Source organism: Pezoporus occidentalis, unplaced genomic scaffold (genome assembly GCF_034315485.1).
Source record: "Pezoporus occidentalis ecotype Australia unplaced genomic scaffold, CSIRO_AGI_Poc_V1 ctg21, whole genome shotgun sequence".
Classification (NCBI taxonomy): Eukaryota; Metazoa; Chordata; class Aves; order Psittaciformes; family Psittacidae; genus Pezoporus; species Pezoporus occidentalis.
The window spans coordinates 1252926-1271628 of NW_026913964.1; the positions used below are offsets into that span (position 1 = coordinate 1252926).

The 18703-nt window shown below is 45.5% G+C and overlaps 1 protein-coding gene across 1 annotated transcript in view; it reads right to left on the bottom strand.

The window, feature by feature from the left end:
• Nucleotides 1-15275, bottom strand: part of PHRF1 (PHD and ring finger domains 1) — a 29202-nt gene extending 13927 nt beyond the window's left edge. Inside the window, exons 1-8 of the mRNA XM_062619131.1 lie at nucleotides 15256-15275; nucleotides 8781-8895; nucleotides 8323-8447; nucleotides 6659-6886; nucleotides 5624-5707; nucleotides 4547-4668; nucleotides 1253-1350; nucleotides 571-743 (exon numbers count right to left, since the gene is read on the bottom strand). Of these exons, the coding sequence (XP_062475115.1) occupies nucleotides 571-743; nucleotides 1253-1350; nucleotides 4547-4668; nucleotides 5624-5707; nucleotides 6659-6886; nucleotides 8323-8447; nucleotides 8781-8871 (921 nt within the window). The 5' untranslated portion in view covers nucleotides 8872-8895; nucleotides 15256-15275. The remainder of the gene's footprint in view (nucleotides 1-570; nucleotides 744-1252; nucleotides 1351-4546; nucleotides 4669-5623; nucleotides 5708-6658; nucleotides 6887-8322; nucleotides 8448-8780; nucleotides 8896-15255) is intronic.
• Nucleotides 15276-18703: the final 3428 nt, after the last annotated feature.

Below are 18703 nucleotides of genomic sequence, written 5' to 3' on the forward strand. Positions count from 1 at the left end.
GATTTGAGGGACCTTGGGTAATTGGGGTAATTTCTTGCATATATTCTCTGGAGCCTATTAATGTGGTTGAACTCACACTGTGACACCACTGAGGACACTAACATCTGGGCTTTTTCTCTTCAGTAACAGGCTGATTTTCACAAACACAGAAACCTTAAAAACACTGACATTTTTTTCTTCAGTTTGGCTAGTGATGGTCAACAGGTTCTACTGCTACGGGAAAGGGGGCAGGACAACAAACAAGCCAATGCACAGAAGTCAAATAAACATGCCCTGTCTCCACAAAAACAAACATGCTAAAAAAACCCAGAAGTGGTGCACAAACTGTGCATAACAGCCACTGGAATAAAAATACAATTTTGCTCACACCCGAGGTGATAAAAATGCAGATTAAGAGGAAGCTACTGCAGATTTTAAAATAAAGAGTTCTGGTCATGTGCTGCACTCAACTTGCACATGTTCTACATTTCAGTTTAAAAGAACTCTGCAACTACTACCTATTGTGCTTTGCACAACACAGACAGCTGAGCTACTTACGAGGGGACTCATTTCAAGGTTCTTCCAGAATACCTGAATTTGCTGGGCCGTTGTTATCCGGTTTCTGTTCACTGTTGCCCTAACTCGTTCACTCTGCCGAGTTCTAGCGATAGCTCGGGTTCGGGCCTGGGGGCGTAGCCTGCTGGTGGTAGGAGTAACATCAGCCATGATGGCAGCAACCTCGTCATCACTGACATGATCTGTGTCTTGAAAGAAAAGATGCCATGTCACTTGTCTTTCAAGAATCAAGCAGTATTCCTTTTCTTAAACCAGTCACCTCCAAAGGCAGCCATTATCCTCTCAAAGGGAAACGAGCACAGACACCGCTGCTTAAGACTGTTGCAGAGAGAGAAAGACAATTTTCTAGGTGACAGAAATTGCTGCTACCTTGACAATCTGAGGTGAGGATACTAACAAAGTCTTTCCAATGTAATACAATGCAGTTGCACTAAGGTGCTGGGGTTGCCTCATGAAGGTTAAAGAATGCATACGCTTCACAGATTGTAACCGCAAATGAAAATTTCAATAAACAAGATCCTCTTATCAGTCAAGAGTTCAAGTCAACTTTTGAACCTAAACAGAGAATACCTATCAAAACAATTATTTAAAACAGATAAACCCACAGGTTAAGCACGTCTTCAAAACAGTACATGCTTCAACTCATCTAACTCGGGACAAAAATATTTACTTTGACCGGATATCACAAAACCCTTACCTGCAGCAGCACTGACACCCATGGGGGCACAGGCTGGACAGAACCATTCATCTACAGGAATTTCACTCAGAGGTGGATTAAGGCATTCCATGTGATACCTCAAGGGGGGAAAAAAAACAACACAAAAGTAAAATAAAAATCAGAGAATGTGCTCCTTTCCAAGGGAAGAGAGCCTTTTACTTCTATCCACACACTGCATAAGGCAGCCATATTTTCTGAAGTTTGAAACTATGGTCTACCTATCTGCTTCTACCAACCTCCAGAGAAACGATGCTACCCGATATTTATATAAATATCTTCAATTCTGGGTGATATTTTGATCAATAAAGCTCAGAAAAGTGAGCATATTTCCCCTCGCTGTTTGGTGTATCGCTTGCCATTTGAACCCAAGCTGCAAGAAACATGCAGAGACAAAACTGATGGTGACAAAGAGAAAGGAGACATGTATTGAGGTGCTGGGGAGACAGAAAATCAGGAAACAACATCAGCTCCTGCAAACCAACATAGCATTAACCTCACTGGTACTTATGAACATTTTATTTTGCATGACTAGACACAGGTCAAGTGCAAAGCCTTGTTACATTGAATAAATGCACTGTATCACACATACACCTGGCATAATGAAGACAACTGGTGATAAGGACATCTGTGTAACTGCACAAGCCAGGTTGTAGAGCTTTAGTCAGACACTGGCTTCATACAGCTGCTTGCAGGACTGAAGACTAACCACACTGACTTCCAAACACCACCTGAGATATGTGCTTGTCCTTATCACACCTCAAAGGGAAAGAAGATGGTATGATGCTCCCTGAGGCAGGCCCTTTGCAGTGTTTTCTACCCAAAAAGCTAAGCAGCTAGACTAACAGTCTCACCAACCACTTACAGAGAAGCTACCTACAAAAGCCTCTCAACATTACCTGACTTCAGTGCTGTAATTCGTTTTCAGCAATCAAAGCCTAGCCAAAGCATTATGTATTAGTAGCACAGAAGTTTTAAAACAACTCATGTTCCTGCTAAAAAGAATTAAAACAGATTCTTCAAGTCAATGAGATGAAAACCAAGTGCTCAGACCAAGTTTCCAAGGCAAGGAACACAGAGACCACAGCCTTAAGTAAGAATTTCAGCTTCAAATTAGCAACCTTTTCTGTGACCAACTTTTTTTTTCTAAAAAAGGAAACCCTACTGTTATTTCTGATGTAGTACAGTATTTAACGCCGATATAAGGAAAAAACAGTAAAGCTCTCCATTTCACATGCCAAAATCCACTGTCTGATAATATATCCCAGTGCTGGCCGCAGAGTAAAGAAAGGGAAGGAACATCCATCTGACACTCTAATACAATCTTACAGCAATACAAAAGAAAAACCCACACAGAGACTACAGCTGTTAACCTACTTTCCAACCATCACCCCAACTTCAGATTGTCTTCCAAACCTGTTCCCAACCATGTTGTGACAAAATTGAGTTTATGTTATACTAAAATAGATTGTCAATATAAAAAAATGGAGTATCATGTTCTTCTCACATGAAGATATGCAGATTAGGTTTTATACTCTTTCAGAGACTTGAAATGAGGTTGAAAAATTATGTTTGCAAAGATCATTACTTTAAAATTAGGGTAGTAAAGTATTTTCCTTCTCTGGGCAAAGAGAGTTTATTCTCCAACTGCCAGCTACCAGGAATGACATCATTTCTCCACAGTAGTGTTTTGACAAGGAATATTGTTAGATTCAGGCCAAAGACATAATAAAGATGCTTGTAGAAACAACTTGATCATGTACTTTTCAAATGACCTCTGGGAGTTCTGATGTTACATTATGGCCCACTTGACAAGCAAGGACTTTCAGCCCTAAAACTCTGGACACTGGAGAACCTATTGCAACAGCTATCTAGAGTTCTGTGCACAGCAAAGGAACCCCATCACACAGAAAATCATCCTAACAAAACTCAGTGCCAGATCTTATGGAAGGATAAGGTGATACTTGTTTGTTGGTTGTTTTGTTCAGTTTTGGGGTTTTTTTGTTTGGTTTAAAAAAAAAAAAACAAAACCAAAAAAAACAACACTCGAAGTAAACTGATTTTACTCACACTCATTCCCTCAGGTTCATTTACTTGTGCTCGTGCACTCAACCATTTGGAAGCACAAAGACTGTGTAACTAAGTGGTCTGGCCAGGATTATTTGTGGCGGCAAGTGACACTGGCTATCAAATCCTCAAAACGTCTCTTGGGCTCTGTGACTGGCAATGAAGTCCAATGGATTTCAAACTTTTCTTGTACCTTTAAGTCATAAACAGATGCTTCCAGGAAGGAACAGGGGAACTACTGTATCTGAAGCAATACCTTGGGTTGAAATAAGGCTTATGAATGTTCAGAAAGACATGACTTCAGATAACACCTATGAAACACTGGTTTTGGTTAAGTATTTTAAATTCAATGTTCTCATGACATGCCTAACAATATTTAGCATTCCTGATTTTGCCTCTTCTCCCAAAGGTGAAGCAGAGTATATGGACTCTAAGGAATACAAGGACAGAACTAGACTTACCAAATGTCTAGTTAGTTTGATAGAAGTATTTTTTAAAAATTACTCTGTGTTCCTTGCAAGCAAGTATCTTTCTTTGTTCAATGGGTAACTTTTGACATCATGAAACTGACAATGCTGCAATCGTGATTAAACAGTATAAGACCTTGATATTCTAGCAGAAGACTGTAGGCCTGAAGTTGCATTCAAGTATCTTGATGCTTCTACTTAAATATTTATTTTACTTATCAAGGAGGGGAAAAAAACATGTTTGTCAGAGACAGAAGGAAGCAAGAGTAAGGATGTCATTTAATAACTACGGCTATAAACAAAAGACCTTAAAATTTCATGACACTGTGAATCTTAAGCACTTCTACTGCACAGTGCTAAAGCCCAATCAGCTGGAATGAATCATGCACCCTTTCAAAAAGGCATAAAGGATACATGTTTTTACCCTCCAGGCACACAGATTTTTGTGTTCATCCATGCAACATCTTCATCACTTGAAGGTACGGTCACCTGTTTCAGTGGCCTGATGTGTGCAGGACTCTCCTCCACACGTATGCTGCTAGATGACCAGAAAAGGATCCATCATATCATGAGGATGTTTGCACTATAAGCATATGGATACAAGTCAGGCCACATGAAGAGCTTTGAGAAACCAGCAAGGGACAGCCTACATCCCAGACAGTACCTGCAGACCAAACACCAGCCAGCCCTGCAGTGCCATCTGCAATCATGCAGGTGCTACATTCGTTTCAACTTTTCTTACCCTGCATCACAGCCATCACACAGCAGCAGGCGATCTTCGCGGTCACTTCTGCCACACACCTCACAGAAGGTTGGGTCATCCTCTCCATAATTACCCTGAATAACTGTGTTCTCAACAGGAATCTAAATAAAAGAGGGATTCACATTTTATGCAGAATGTACAACTTTTTAAAACATAGTCACATTATTGGTACCTGCAGCAAAATCTAAAAGTGAATGAACCAAAATGGCTGGTACGTACTCAAACCTTCATTTAGTTCATTCAACCTACGTAGGACACAATCAAATGCTTGAAAACATCTATCTGAACTTGTTTACTGTCAGACACCAACTGCATTTCAAGAACAGGCAAAAAACAAAGTTCCTGATATCAAAAGTAGTCAAACTAAAAACAAGACGAAAGACAGCAAGCTTAGCTTTTTTCCTCTTTAAACGTATGATTTAAATATTAATTTGCACCCCTGTTAAAACACAATAATAAACCACCACTTCATGAAAACAGAGCAAAAAGTTCATAAATGTCCCTTGAAAACCAACATGTTTCCGATACTAAGAGCATTAACGGCTCTGCAATATTCATTTGTGAGAGACTATTAGCACACTCAACCTGTGCCTTTAAGAGCTCTCCTATTGCCTTCTGTCTCTTTCCCCTTACAAGCCCAAATGATACACAGTATAGCTGGCAGCAAGACATAAGAAAAAGATCATGCATAACCTTAATTATTCCTATTCATATTACAGCAGCACTTGCAGTATAGAGGGCATTTTCCCCAGAGACAGGATTATCAACGTGTAACAGCTTAGAGTCAAATGCCCATTATGCAAAAGAGGCAGCTATGAAAACCACCCTTTCTGTCATCAGACATGATGCCACACTTTGATCCACAAGCAGCACTGCAGGAAATGTGTTTAGGGAAGAAGAAAAATTGTAACAGCTCCTTAAAAGGCAATCTCAAAATAGGAAAGAAATAAAATACATCCAGATAGCAAATATCAGATAAACATGCTAGAAATTTAAACCTTTAAATAGATATTTCATAGCAACTGACTTTGTTGTTTGCTACAGCAGAAAGCTTACCTTTTTTAAGATTTCACCACCAAAATGTGCCCGAATGTTAATGTTCATAAAGAGGATCCGATCCACTGGACAGGAGTTTGCATTCTAGAAAGATTAAAAAAAACAAATCCCTATACAGTTAATAAGCACATCTCTTGATTCAATTTTTAAAAGGACATCTTCAATTATTAATGCAATAAACATTAATGTAGTACTCATTTTAACAGCTACTGGGCTTGACATTTTAAGTACTTAAATCCAACTTATCTGTTTTACAATCAACCCATTGCATCAGAGAAAACATGCATTTTCAGAAAAGCATTTATAATACCAAAGTCATTTAATTATTATTCAATTGCCAGAGTAACACTGAAGTTCTTCTAGATATTGCCTAGAAATACTGCTCATGTAATTAGGGCATTTTCTTTCTTTTGGACAAATGAGCAAGTGGGAATGGCTTACAAATATACTCATTAACAGTGACTTTTTTGTTTATTTAGGTAATTAATTTCCACTGGTACTGGTGTGTGCACAGGAAATTTTGTTGTAAATCTCACACTGGTTTATGATTACAGGAATTACACAGTTAGGTTGCAAGGAACTATAGGTGACAACTGAATTCAGAGCAAACTGCTGATTTAGTATTCTCTTACGTCTTTCCTATGTTTAAATATTCACTGTCGCAACAGACCCCCCCCAATCCAAGAGTCAAACCATAGAATTCAACAAGAGATACACAGAGAAATACACAGAAAAAAAGTATTACTTATGTTTTGACTTGAAAAAATAATTTTACATGGCCTAGAAACACACTTGCTTATGACATTACAGCTTTCAGAAAAGCCAACAGATCAGTATGGGTACAAAACAGATCCACACTTCACAAACGTGAAACCTGCCAAATGGAGCAGTAACCCAAGTCTGTGTAAAGAAGTTTAAGAAAGCAAATATAAATATTACAGTGTTTTGTTCTCATTACAGCAAAACAGCATGATCAGAGGGGAAAGAGAAGAGCACACTGGAAGGTCACAGGACGTCAGGGACAAAACAGCTCACCTTAGACCACTCCACAATACAGTCCAAGCAGAAGTAATGGGAACAGCTCTCAGGAGTCCCAACAACCTGATCCCTAAATGTGTTGAGGCAAATGGGGCAGTGTTCACCATCCTCATCAGAAGAAACGCTTGCTCCATTTATGCGTGGCTCTGCTTTCAGAGCATCGGTCGTTCCCTCCCCACTGGCCGCAGTTTCTTCCTCCTCTTCCTCTTCATCATCATCATCATCCTCAACTTCACAATCTTAAAAAGTTAGAGATGAGAAACAGCTCTCGTTGCTGCCAGGCTTCAGCAGCGAGGGCAGAGGGGGTAGGCAGGTACCAGTTCACAGAAAATTCCAAGTAAGCTTATTTTATAGGGCTACAAGGACAAAGCACAGCTTCCCAAGTTTGAGGCAATAATGTTTGCTGTTTTCTTTTTTCCTAAATCCCTTCACTAAAAAACAATGGATTACTCTGGTGGAAAATAAAGCCTGATAACATGACTAGTCTTGCAAGAGATTAGAAGGACAGACAGCAGAAAAACAGGAGAGTAGGATATGTCAGGCTACCACTAAACACTAAAAAAATAAAAGTAATAAAGTTATCATATATGCAATTTTTGGTGGTTTTTTTTTTTTTAAATGCACTCCAGAGGAGAAGCAGCAGCAATACACTCATCTGCAGAAAAACAGATTTGAGATATCACCAGTAAATCAAGAGATCTGGGGGCCTAGGTGGAGACTGCTTAAAGAAACCTGGGTTTGAATATAGTTAATTTTAAGCACTCAGCACACATTGCCGAAAGGTGCTCATACTTGCAGTGCAAAATACAGATATGTCTGTTAGTCGTTCCCTAAAACCTATGAATTTATTCGACATTTTCAAGAAACAGTGAAGTTACCTAAAAACAAACAAACAAACAAACATTCTTTTTTGAGGGGTGCAGATTTTATCTTTTTTGTCTTTTGTCTTCTCCTGTTTGGACATAGCAGAAAATACTCTAAATGAAGGATTAATAAAGCTTTTTGGCACCTGGCATCCAGTTTTTAGTCTGTGTTCAAATCAGTCTAACTAGGAACTTGGAAAACTGTGCTCTTGCCTTCCCATCAAGCTTTAAGACGTGATAAAAAACTATTTTTGTCGATTCAAATAATAATTTGAGTGCAGCAGTCCCAGAAGTACATCATCTAGAAAGTACATTTTCAGTAAAACTAACAAATCCAGGTAACATCTACACCCCTTTTTCAAAAAAAACTTAGTCAAGTCTTCTTCCGCCCTCCCTAGGCTTAAAGCAAAACCAGTTTATTTCCAAAACTCCCCATCACAACATTCACTTTAAAGCCCCATGCCAAAGCAAACAAACCAGATTTTCATAAGTGAAAAAACAGCATCAGCCATTGCTGCAATTCTGGCTTTTTTTTTTTTTCTACTCCTGCTGGGACAGAGTTCACGCCTACTGACTATAACTACATCGCTTTGGCTAGAAGATAGTCTTCAAATAGAAAAATGCTTTAAGAATTTAGAAACTGGGGAATATTACTTGTTTACTACTGCAGGCTTTAAGCATCAGCCTGACACAGCAGCATCTGCGGATTTATATTTAATGGTTAATTTCTGGAGGAAAAGTTTTCCTACCACTCTTCCTCCAGTTATTAAAAAAAAAAGGCTGTTAATGTGCATTAACAGACCCACCTTCTAGTTCTTCATCTTCACTTTCTTCCTTGTCCTCCTCACCTCCCTCTTCCTCAGGGTCATCTTCTTCACTTCCAGTATCATCTTCTGAATCATCGCTATTTCCACCATTGCTTTCTTAAAAAGAAAAGAGAAGAAGAGAGGAAATACCTATTCGATGCAGACAGACAGACAGAACAGTGAAGGTCACACCAGAACTCCTGCTCAGGATTTTATATATGAAGTGAAACCCCAATTTTCTGACTAGTATCAAGGCTGACTGTTCTGAGGAACTCAAGGGAAGCATGCCAACAGTTTGAGATACAGAATTTAGGAAGCAAATCAAAACAATTCTCAGGGAAAAATAAATAAATGGTCACTAATATATCTTTATTTCTCTTTGGAGCTTAAGCCAAATAGGTTCTCCAACCTAAAACTAGAAATGTGCACGTGTAGAGAGGCTGCATTTACCTGTTTCACTGAGGAGTGCAAGACTCTGTCTTTTGCTCTTGCCCAGTGCAGCATTCTTATTTATCAGTTCATCCTGGCTGTCATCATCCATGGCAGGACATTGGAAACTGGCTCTCTGCAAGAAGGCAGACTTCAGTGAGGCAGTGCATCACCTACACAAGCAGACCAGGCATCAGCCCAGCAAAGAGCACCCAATGCATCTGCAGAGACGTGAATGGTAGAGGGGACACTGCTCTACAGCAAAGGCTCTTCACACCACTGATCAGTTTTCCCAGTTTCAAGTTGCTATCAGTAAGCATTTATCATTACATGAAGTTTCACACCCCTACTGAGATAGAAGAAGCCACCTGCTTATGAAATTCAGGTACAAGATTCAGCTTTATCTTGGGCTCCTGGAATAGAATAGAAATAGGAATAGAAAACCTGCAAACACCAAAACCATCTATCCTGTGGACTACCAACAAAACACAGAACTGAGAAGGATCAGAGGCCCTAACAAGATGACAACATGTGCGTCAAATCAAAATACTTTCTTACCCTATTGAAAAGAAACAAGAAGAACTATGTTCAGCTCAGGGGCCCCACCATAAGGAAGACTTGGACCTGTTGGTTCATGTCCAGAGGAGGCCACAAAAATGATTTGGGGGCTGAAGCACCACTTCTATGGAGACAGGCTGAAAAAGCTGGGGTTGTACAGCCTGGAGAATTCTCCAGGAAGACCACAGAGCAGCCTTACAGTACCTAAAGGGGCTGACAAGAAAGCTGGAGAAGGACTTGTGACATGGGCCTGCAGGAAAAGGACAAGGGGGAATGGTTTTAAACTGACAGAGAGTAGACTTAGATTAGGAAGGAGTTCTTTCCTGTGAGGGTGGTGAGACACTGGCACAGGTTGCCCAGAGAAGCTGTGGCTGCTCCATCCCTGGCAGTGTTCAAGGCCAGACTGGATGAGGCTTTGAGCAACCTGGTCTAGTGGAAGGTGTCCCTGCCCATGGCAGGGGGGTTGGAACTGGATGATTTTTAAGGTCCCTTCCAACCCAAAACATTCTGTGATTCTATGAAAGATTACATATTTTAGATCTTTTTTTTTAAAAGGGCCTTTTCACAGCTGTCATGAAACAGAGAAGTCTCAGATCTCACAACCATCATCCCACAGAAAGGAAAAGACTTGATTTGGTGCATATTAATGCAATCACATTAATTGCTGTGCATTAGCAGACTGGCAATAAAACTGACAAATACTGAGAGATGCTTCATGATCTAAATTCATGATGACAATTAAACCAGAGCTTTTAATACATAACACTACAAAGTGTTCAAACAGACACATCCCTGCAAGCTTCTATAAGCAAGTAATGGAAAAAATATAACTAGCTGACACTTACAAAGTTAGATATCAGATCTCAATACAAGAAAAAAACAAGCCTGGATTCTCCAACAAGCACAGCACAGAAGTTTCAATCAGGTGTTCTTCTCACTCAACATTACACATCTTGCATATTAAGAGAACTTTGGAACAAAATCTTATGTTTTATTCAAGTGCTCTTGATCTGTATCTTTACTTGCATACTCCCTTTTTGAGCCACGTAGCACAGCTCTACACTTAAGAGCCATAAAATGCAGACTTTGCTACATCAGACTGAACTGCAAATGGAGTCTTTGATGCTCAGAGAAAAAAAAAATAAAAAGCTAAAAAGAAGAAAAGATCGAACTTCAACACAAAAAACTTCCTGGTAAAGATCTCTTGTAACTTCAGGAAAAATCTTGCCTAAGAGGCTTAAACTTTTAGCTGAATTTGTGACTGTTAATAGGAGTGTGCTTAAAAACAGTTTATGCTGGCTGAAAACACGCAGACTCATCAAAAGCCAGGGACTCCATGATGTAACTTAATAAATAAATTTAAAAAATTGACAGAAACATTGTGAATTTTTCAAGTTTCAGTAATGCATACATATGAATTATTCAAACTCGATTATGTAACACCCTCTGAAAAGCTAAGCTAGCCACAGCAGCGCAAAACTCATGAATCCCAGCTGCAACACCACCACAAGGGCAGTCTGTCAGCACCAGTTCCACAGCAGGGCAGCAGCAGGCATGTTTGCTATGTGTGAATTTACACTGTGTATTTGGATTTTATGCAGAACCTCTGCCTGTACCACTTTCTCATTGACCTGCTGTGGAATCAGAGCGGGTTCCTGCTGACCCATCACTGCCTGAGCCATGGAGGACAACACAGACCAACCCAAAGCCACTGTGGTAAAACCGTGGATGAGCCTTCACTTCACTACCACAATGACCTTCATTTCCCAGCTCCCTAGGTCTCCTTAAAGCAAAGCAATCAGCACAGTGAGGAAAGGACCTTTTTATTTTTAAAAGTGATTCCCACAAACTACAGTTCTGACCAACATACGCTTAACTGCCAAACAGCATGCATTTCTTCACTGCTGTGGAATAAAAAAAACAACTACCCAAGTTATTTTTGCCCTGCTGCCCCATGGAAAGATATCCTTTAAGCGCAGAGACAAACAAATCAGCACTTGTGACTTGACAATCTAAGCTGACATATTTATGCTGCAAATGTAAGCTTGTACCTTGCTCGGAGGCAAAACTCTGAGTTAAGGAAAATACTGGTATTGCAGTAAGCAATCAAGTCTTCAAATCTTGTCAGTAAAGAAAAAGTCTGGTTTGTGGATAGTTGGGAGTAGACAAAAAGAAACCAAGAGAGATGAAGTAAATTTGAGATTTTAAGAACATCACAGATCTTATGTTACAAATAACCTTTTCCAAACTGGACAGCTGCTCTAAAGAAAAAAAAACGAAGAAGGAAACCCAAGACTATACACCTAAAATGAGAGCTTGTTCTCCTATTTTTGAAGGACTATAAGCAGTACTTCCAAGTGTTGTTTTCTGTGGTTTTTTTTTTTTTTTTCTTATGGAGAGACATTTCAGACAAATTACCACTATGAAACACACTCATGATATACTTCAGAGAGCTCACCCACCTGTACAAAAGCCCAGCTTTTGTTCCAGCACTTACGCATCAGAATTCTTCCAACCCCCACAGAGCTGGGACCAGGAGATACAAAATACATAGGAGGCATTTTATTATTATTATTTAAACCAAGAAGTTTGGTTAAGGAGGAGACTGTAGTCATTCCTCTGAGGCAAAACTTAACTATGCACTTCTGTAACACAAAAGCCTAGACTGCTAAAAAGCAGCCGGTTATCCCTGAAGGCCATTTGACAGAGGCAATTATAGCTGCTTTCAGTTTGCGGGGTACCAAGGAACTGCCTTCACTGCTGTACCCAACACCTTGCTGCTTGGTCACTTGGAAAATCCAAAGTGTGCAGTACTCTGCATGAAGCCCTTCAGCAGCGGAGGCTCTCACATCCGCTGGTCCTCTCACCTGAGAGGTTGCCACTTTGAAGACCCTATTCAGGGTAATTTAGGATGCACTCACAGCAGGCAGCTCGCAAACACAGATGCAGGATAACTTGGCCAGAGATCCCTTGTCTTTGGGCTCAATACTACTAACGCAAGACATCACCACTTACAGCAAAATCTATTTCAATTCTCTGGGCAGGTGTATCATTCACAAGTGTGTAGTGTGCACACAGAACACCCAGTGTTTGAATTACAGGTTGCACACTACATCTGCTAAAGGCAGATACTGTACTCCTCCTTAACATCCTCGTTTTCAGATCCTCATTTAGAAGAGCCTCACAATATCTTAATCAAACATTAAACTGCAAAAACACAGTGAGTGCATGGCAGGTGTTTGATCGCTGGTGTCTGATGCACCAGCGCTTTCCCCCAGCTCTAGGTTCCCTTCACAAAGGCACAACCTCTCTCAGGCCTGTGGCATGTGCACTGAGCAGTGTGTGCCTCCTGCAGCATGGGCTCTGCAGCCATATACATCATAAGCTTGGGCTTTGCTATTAAGACAGATTACATTTTTACATCAAGCTGTCTTAAGCCATTTTAATTGTACAATCAAACAGCAATTGCAAATACCTTCTTCAAGCTGTATTAGCAACAGGGTTTTCTGTTGGCTTTAAGAACAAAGAAGATTGTTTACTGAAGTGCTTGTTTGATAAATGCTTGTTCTGGAGGAAACATTCAGTTTTTGAACTACAAACCTTTTACCACAAATCAGTATTTTAACATACTTTGAGTATGTTCCAGCTAGAAGGTAAGTGCAGGTTTCTAACCATAAGAGGAGCCATGGCCTGCAAAACACACTCAAGTTCTGTGTCACTCTGACACGAAGCCGACGGAGCCGCCTACAACACTGAGCGATTCTTCCAGTCACGTGTACCTTCCTTTCTAGCACCAACTCCTTGCCTCCATTTCCAACTTCTTACAGTAGTGTCTAGTTTTTAGAAATGGAAGAGCTGCTAGACAAGACATTTACTTTCATCTGCTTTGATAATGTTTAGGATTATACACAGGCAAAGAAGCAAGCCAGATGGACTTTCTCCCAGAGTAGTTTTGAACACTGATCTAATGTGCAGTTACTGAGCAGTCGTGTTACAAAGAGCAGCTATAACTAAATTTAAATCTACTAAATGTTCAGACACCTGAGCTTTCAGTTCTTGTTAACACATCTGCTTTATTTGTTGGTTTGGCCCCTCTGGAAAACCACTGTCACACATCAGAAAGCATCTGGCTTTGTTTCCAACTTCATAGGCTACACTGAAAGAATGTTGTAAAAATCACAGCTGTACCTGGCTGGAAAACATCTGGATATGGTGTGACTAGTATCTGCCACCACCACATTCCAAAGGTAAGAGGAACTCAGCAGGGAAAGTATTCAGACTAACAAGTCTCTTACCAATTAGAGCCATACAGTGCCAACCTCTCATGTGCTGGGAGCTTTCAAAAAGCCCTCTAAATCTAAATTTAGAGCTGACTTTCCCCTGTTTAAGTCACAAAAGGATTATCTCTTAAAAACCACTATTAGAATTGCCCATGCAACAATTTAAATAAGGGATGTACCTAAGAACCTAGCAGATAAGGCACAGAAAATTAATCCTGGGGTAGGTAAGTAAGCACCTATCTTTCCCCCATCCTGGTCCTGCCCTAAAATTTAGCCACCCCAAATTCCAAGATCGAAACTGTCCATCAAAGCTCCCCCCAGGAGCTGACATGCGCTCCCCACTCTTCAGGCATGTACATATGTTTGTAATGCAAACAAAGCACAGGCTTTGCAAAGGCACTTTTGAAGTGCAGCATTTTACCCAGAGGAGCAGCTGGATGTTTTGTACCTCTGTATTCAAAGCAGCAGCCAAGATGTACACAGTTCCCAGCCTGCAACTCCCTGAAGCCACTGGCTCAATTTCCAGCTGGGAATCAAACACTCTCCAAAGCTGCACATCCTCCTCTTTCTTAGCAGGCTTCTTTTCTTACAAAGAGTCACCCTTACTGGCGAGTTCTTTTTCAGCATCAGTCTTTTGCACCATTCCCACCTTTAACTACAGCTTTCCCTGCTGTTTATGGGCTGTGGGTAAAGGCAAAACAAAACACTGGACTTTTATGTGCTGGGGTGGGGTTTTTTTGTGCATTCGCATTAACAAAAGGTCTCAAGACCTACTGACCTTCAAGAAAGGAAATAACACAGCAAACACCTCTGCAACACATCAGCAATGCATCTATGTTACAACCAGCAGGAAGAACAGCAACCAAGCCTACAAAAAGTCCCACACTTAACTGTTACTGAACAAGGGGCGCACCATGAGGGGCACCGGTTACACAGCTTTAAAACCTGTCAGTAAGCACAGATCCCTCTAGGCTACACCTTTAAGCCCAAACACGCTTTGCAGTAAGTTAATCTGTAAAAAAAAAACGCTCGCACATAAAGCCTTATTTCTGCGTTTTAGCCAGGGACGCACTGACTTCCTTGTAGAGGGCTGAAATAGCTTACAACTTTTTCAAGCACACTCACACGTGCAGCACAAACAACGGGAAGGAAAGCGAGAGAGATGCCAGAAACACTCGGCTGTATGCGGTAGGTCTTCGCAGCATTAGATAAAGCTGCTGCGCGGCACCGGATCGCTCCCCAGCACGGAGCCGCCGTCGCGCAGGCCCTCCCCGCGCAGATGGATGCCGCCGCTTGCTCGACTCTTCCCACCCCTTGGGACAGTTTCCGGGATAAAGGCGGCTGCGGACAGAGCGGAAGCAGCCGCGCGGAAGGCCGCGGCAGCCCCCCCGCAGCGGACCCGCTCAGCCGCATCTTCCGCCGGCCGCCAGCGGTTGCTCAGAGTAAATCGCTACGCAAGTACCTCTATAGGGACTGAATTAAACACACATAAACAGCCCGGGCGCGCGGCTGCTGTCCCCTCAGGAGCTGGCAGCACCCCGCGGCGGAGGACGGCGGCTCGCGCAACTGCGGCCCACGGCGAGGCCCGTCCTGGCCCCGCCGCCCTCCCCTCGGCCCAGGCCAGCCCCAGAGCTACCGCCCCGTGCCCGGGCACTCACACGAGGAGAAGGCTCCAACGCTCACGTCACCGGGCCGGCCAGGGCCAGGACGCGTCACCACCGTGAGCTGCACCGCAGGAACACACCGCCCCCCCCACCTCGGAAGTGTTGCGGGAACGCATCCGGGCCACGGCGGTGCCGCCGCCTGGAGGAGCGGGACTGAACCACTGCTTGCGGGAGGGGGAGAGGGAAAGAAGTGAAGCGACAGGGTGAACCATTCGAGGGAAGGGGGGAGCAGAACGGCCGCGGGACTGAACCATAGGAGCAGAGGTGCACCGGGCTATACCACCGCAGCGCCCTGAGGGGAAGGAGCTGAGTCCCCGTGGGCAGCACTGGGCAGCGGGACTGCGGAGCTGGACTGCCCTACAGGAGCCGGGCGGACAGGGGCACCCCCCCGCCATCCCCGGGGTGCTTGCTGCCCCTTTGGTCGGTGTCCCCAGGCTTGCGGTGTTGAGGCTGTGAGGCCGGGCCCGGGTGCTGCCTTCCCTTGCCGCACCCTGACAGCCAGACCTGAGCATCGGGGTCGGGGCTACGGTCCCCAGAGAAGCCGTAGGGAAGGCCGGTGGAGAGCACTTTGCCACCCCGGCAGGCTGCGCCCGAGACACGCTGTTCTCGGAGGAGGAAGGCGTGTGGTCCGTGCGGGCGCGCATCAGCCTTAAGTACCTCTGTCAGGCGATGCAGATCGCGGCTGTTCTTTTTTTTTCCCCTCTTAAGTACGCGTGGCTGATCCCAGCCCAAATGTTCCCGTTCTGCTGGGTGATCGCACGCACGTACCGGAGGAAGGGTTGTTCCCCCTCTCGCAGTGTCCCACCAGCCGTGGTGTTCTGCCCAAGACCCCGGTCTCCGCCGGGCGGGGAGCGCAGCCCTGTCTGCTCGGACGTGACCCAGCGCTAACGCGCACGTACTCGCAGACACTCGGGCCATTGTCAGGAATCAGATGGGGGCCAGGGTTGAAAGCAAGGGCCTTTTCGTGACCGCACAGAGCGGAGCAACCCCTGCTCCGGCCGTGCTGCTGTCTGCCCGCTCAGGGCTTCGGGAGTGGGGCGTGGCGGGGTTGAGGGTGAGCATCCTGCCGAAGCCGTTGCCACTGAACACAGACCGCCTTAGGTTTGAGAAGACGAGACCTGCGCTGTCAGGGGGGCAGCTTTTTAATTGCACGGTAATGGTCACAGCGGTTGCTGGGCCTCGGGGGCATGTTTCCCCTTTTGGCTTCCTCCCCGAGCCCGCGGGCTCAATCCCCGCTGCACGACGGCACAAGCGATGAGGGCCGGGGGCTGCCGGGCGGTCCGCGGCGCTTCCCGCAGCCAGCGGGAGCGGTTCACTGTCACCGCTCACAGCGGACAGTTGGGAACAAACGGAAGAGCCGCAGGGCTGGAATAAGTGGGGGCTCTTCCCAGGGAAGCACCGGCCGTGTCAGCAGGAAATTTCATCCCGGAGATTAAACGCTGAGCCACGAGCTCGTTCGGAGCTGTCGGGGGAGCAGGGGCAAAGCACCCCAGCCCGGAGCCTCTCCAGGGCAATGGCAGGCCTCCTCCTCCAAGCCCTGCGGGTTCTTGCTGTTCGCTGGAACACACAACAGCCCATCTCACCCTTCGCTCGGGCAGCAGGAGAGCGGTTCGCCCGCCACAGCCGCGCCGGCCGTGCTCGGCTGGACCCCAGCCAGACCCGCGCCGCGCTGGACGGTTTAATACGGCGCGCAGGGAGGTCCGAGCAACGTGCCGACAGACAGCTGTGCAAGCACCGCTGCGAAACACACTCCTTCCCTGTCTGCTCGCTGCAGGGGGAGGAAGGATTTAACGTATTTATTTATTTACTTTAAAACCAAACATGAAATGTCAGGCATCGCCTGGAAGAAGAGATGGCAGCCCACGGCACGCGTGCCCCACGGAGCAGCCCGGCAAGGAGGTGTCCGGGCAGCACCCAGCCACGTTGCTCCACACAAAATAGCTGGTTTTAAACAAAGTGACAATTTCCACGGTCATGCCTCACTTACGGTGTTGGTTCAGGGGCCCGTGTGCTCCGTGGCTGATTTTGCTCCAATCTGAGCGCCAGCCCTGTGCTGGGGAAGACGTTAAAATACGTGACTTTTTCCCTTACGGCTACTGGGTGAAAACAAAAAAGTCCCACACAACACGCGCACGAAATGACAACAGAGGCTGTCATTGTGCGGACTGTCACGCAGGAGAGGGGCTGTCCCCATCCCCCTTGCCCACCGGCAGCGGGAGAGCAGAGCCACGGATGGCTGGTACACGCTCCAGCAAAACATATAGGGAAATCCTTTGAGGTCGGTGATCACCGCCGGCTGTCGGGGAGCCCGCACTAGGTTTTGCTTCCAAGTCTTGCACCACACCTTGCAGGAAGAGCACCAGGTAGCAGAACGCCCGTCAGAGCCGCGACAGTTTCCTCAAGGGATGCAGAACCAGTGCCTTCTGCTAGACAGCGTGTGTTACCAGTTCAGCAGGGATATGGTGTCTGGCCCGTTTGGTCAGCAACCATTTTTGTACCCAAAGTGTCCTTTCTCTTGAACACCAGCAGTGTGAATGAAGTGGGGGTCCCCAAACACGCTCTAGTTTCTGGTCTGTTTGGGGAAGGTGTGTGTCTTTGGGCAGACGGGAGCCAGCCACACACCCGACTCTCGTGTGTGTGTGCACCAAGGCTCTTCACCTCCGCAGGACAGTGCTACGTCCATCCAGCACTACCTTTGGCGCTGAGAAAACCCTCGCTGGGGCACCCCAACGTTGTCAGCGTTTCAGCCGTTTGTTTGGCTGACAGCTTGTAGGTTGATGACCAAGAGTGAGTTCTCACAAAAAAGTGTTGTTTTTTTTTTTTTTTTTTTTTTTTGGGGGGGGGGGGGGGGGGGGAAGACGCTACTGGAAGAAGACGCCCGAGTCATCCGGTCCCTGACCCCAGGGTTCAGTGGGGGCTTCAGGCTGCGGGACCCCTGGAGCAGCATTCTGCGGCCAGGTTTTCCAACCTAGAGAGGAGCAACGGGAACAACTATATAACAAATGAATGCAACGAGGTGAAATCCACCACCACGACGTGCAGAGCGGCAGCAGGGGGGACACGGCCGCAGAACACCCCCCCTCCCCGCGTACGTGCGCCCCGACACTGCCCTGATGGCACGGCCCCGGCGGACCGTACCATGGGCCGGGCTGCGGCGGGGGCGGGAAAGGGACGGAGGAGAAGTGCTGCCGCCGGGCGGTGACGGAGCCGCCATTGGGCCCTGCGGCGCGGAGGCGGGGCCGGCGGGCTGGCGGGCGGCTTCGCTATTGGCAGACGAGGCGCGGTGGGAGGGGCGAGGGGCCGCGGCGCGCGGCGTGGGCCGGGCCGGGCCAGAGCGAGAAGTTGCCGGCGGAGGGGGGAGCGCGGAGCGCAGGTGAGCGGCGGCCGGGCGGGAGAAGGCGCTTCTGCCCCGGGGTGGTGCGGGGGGGGGCCTGTCCTGCGG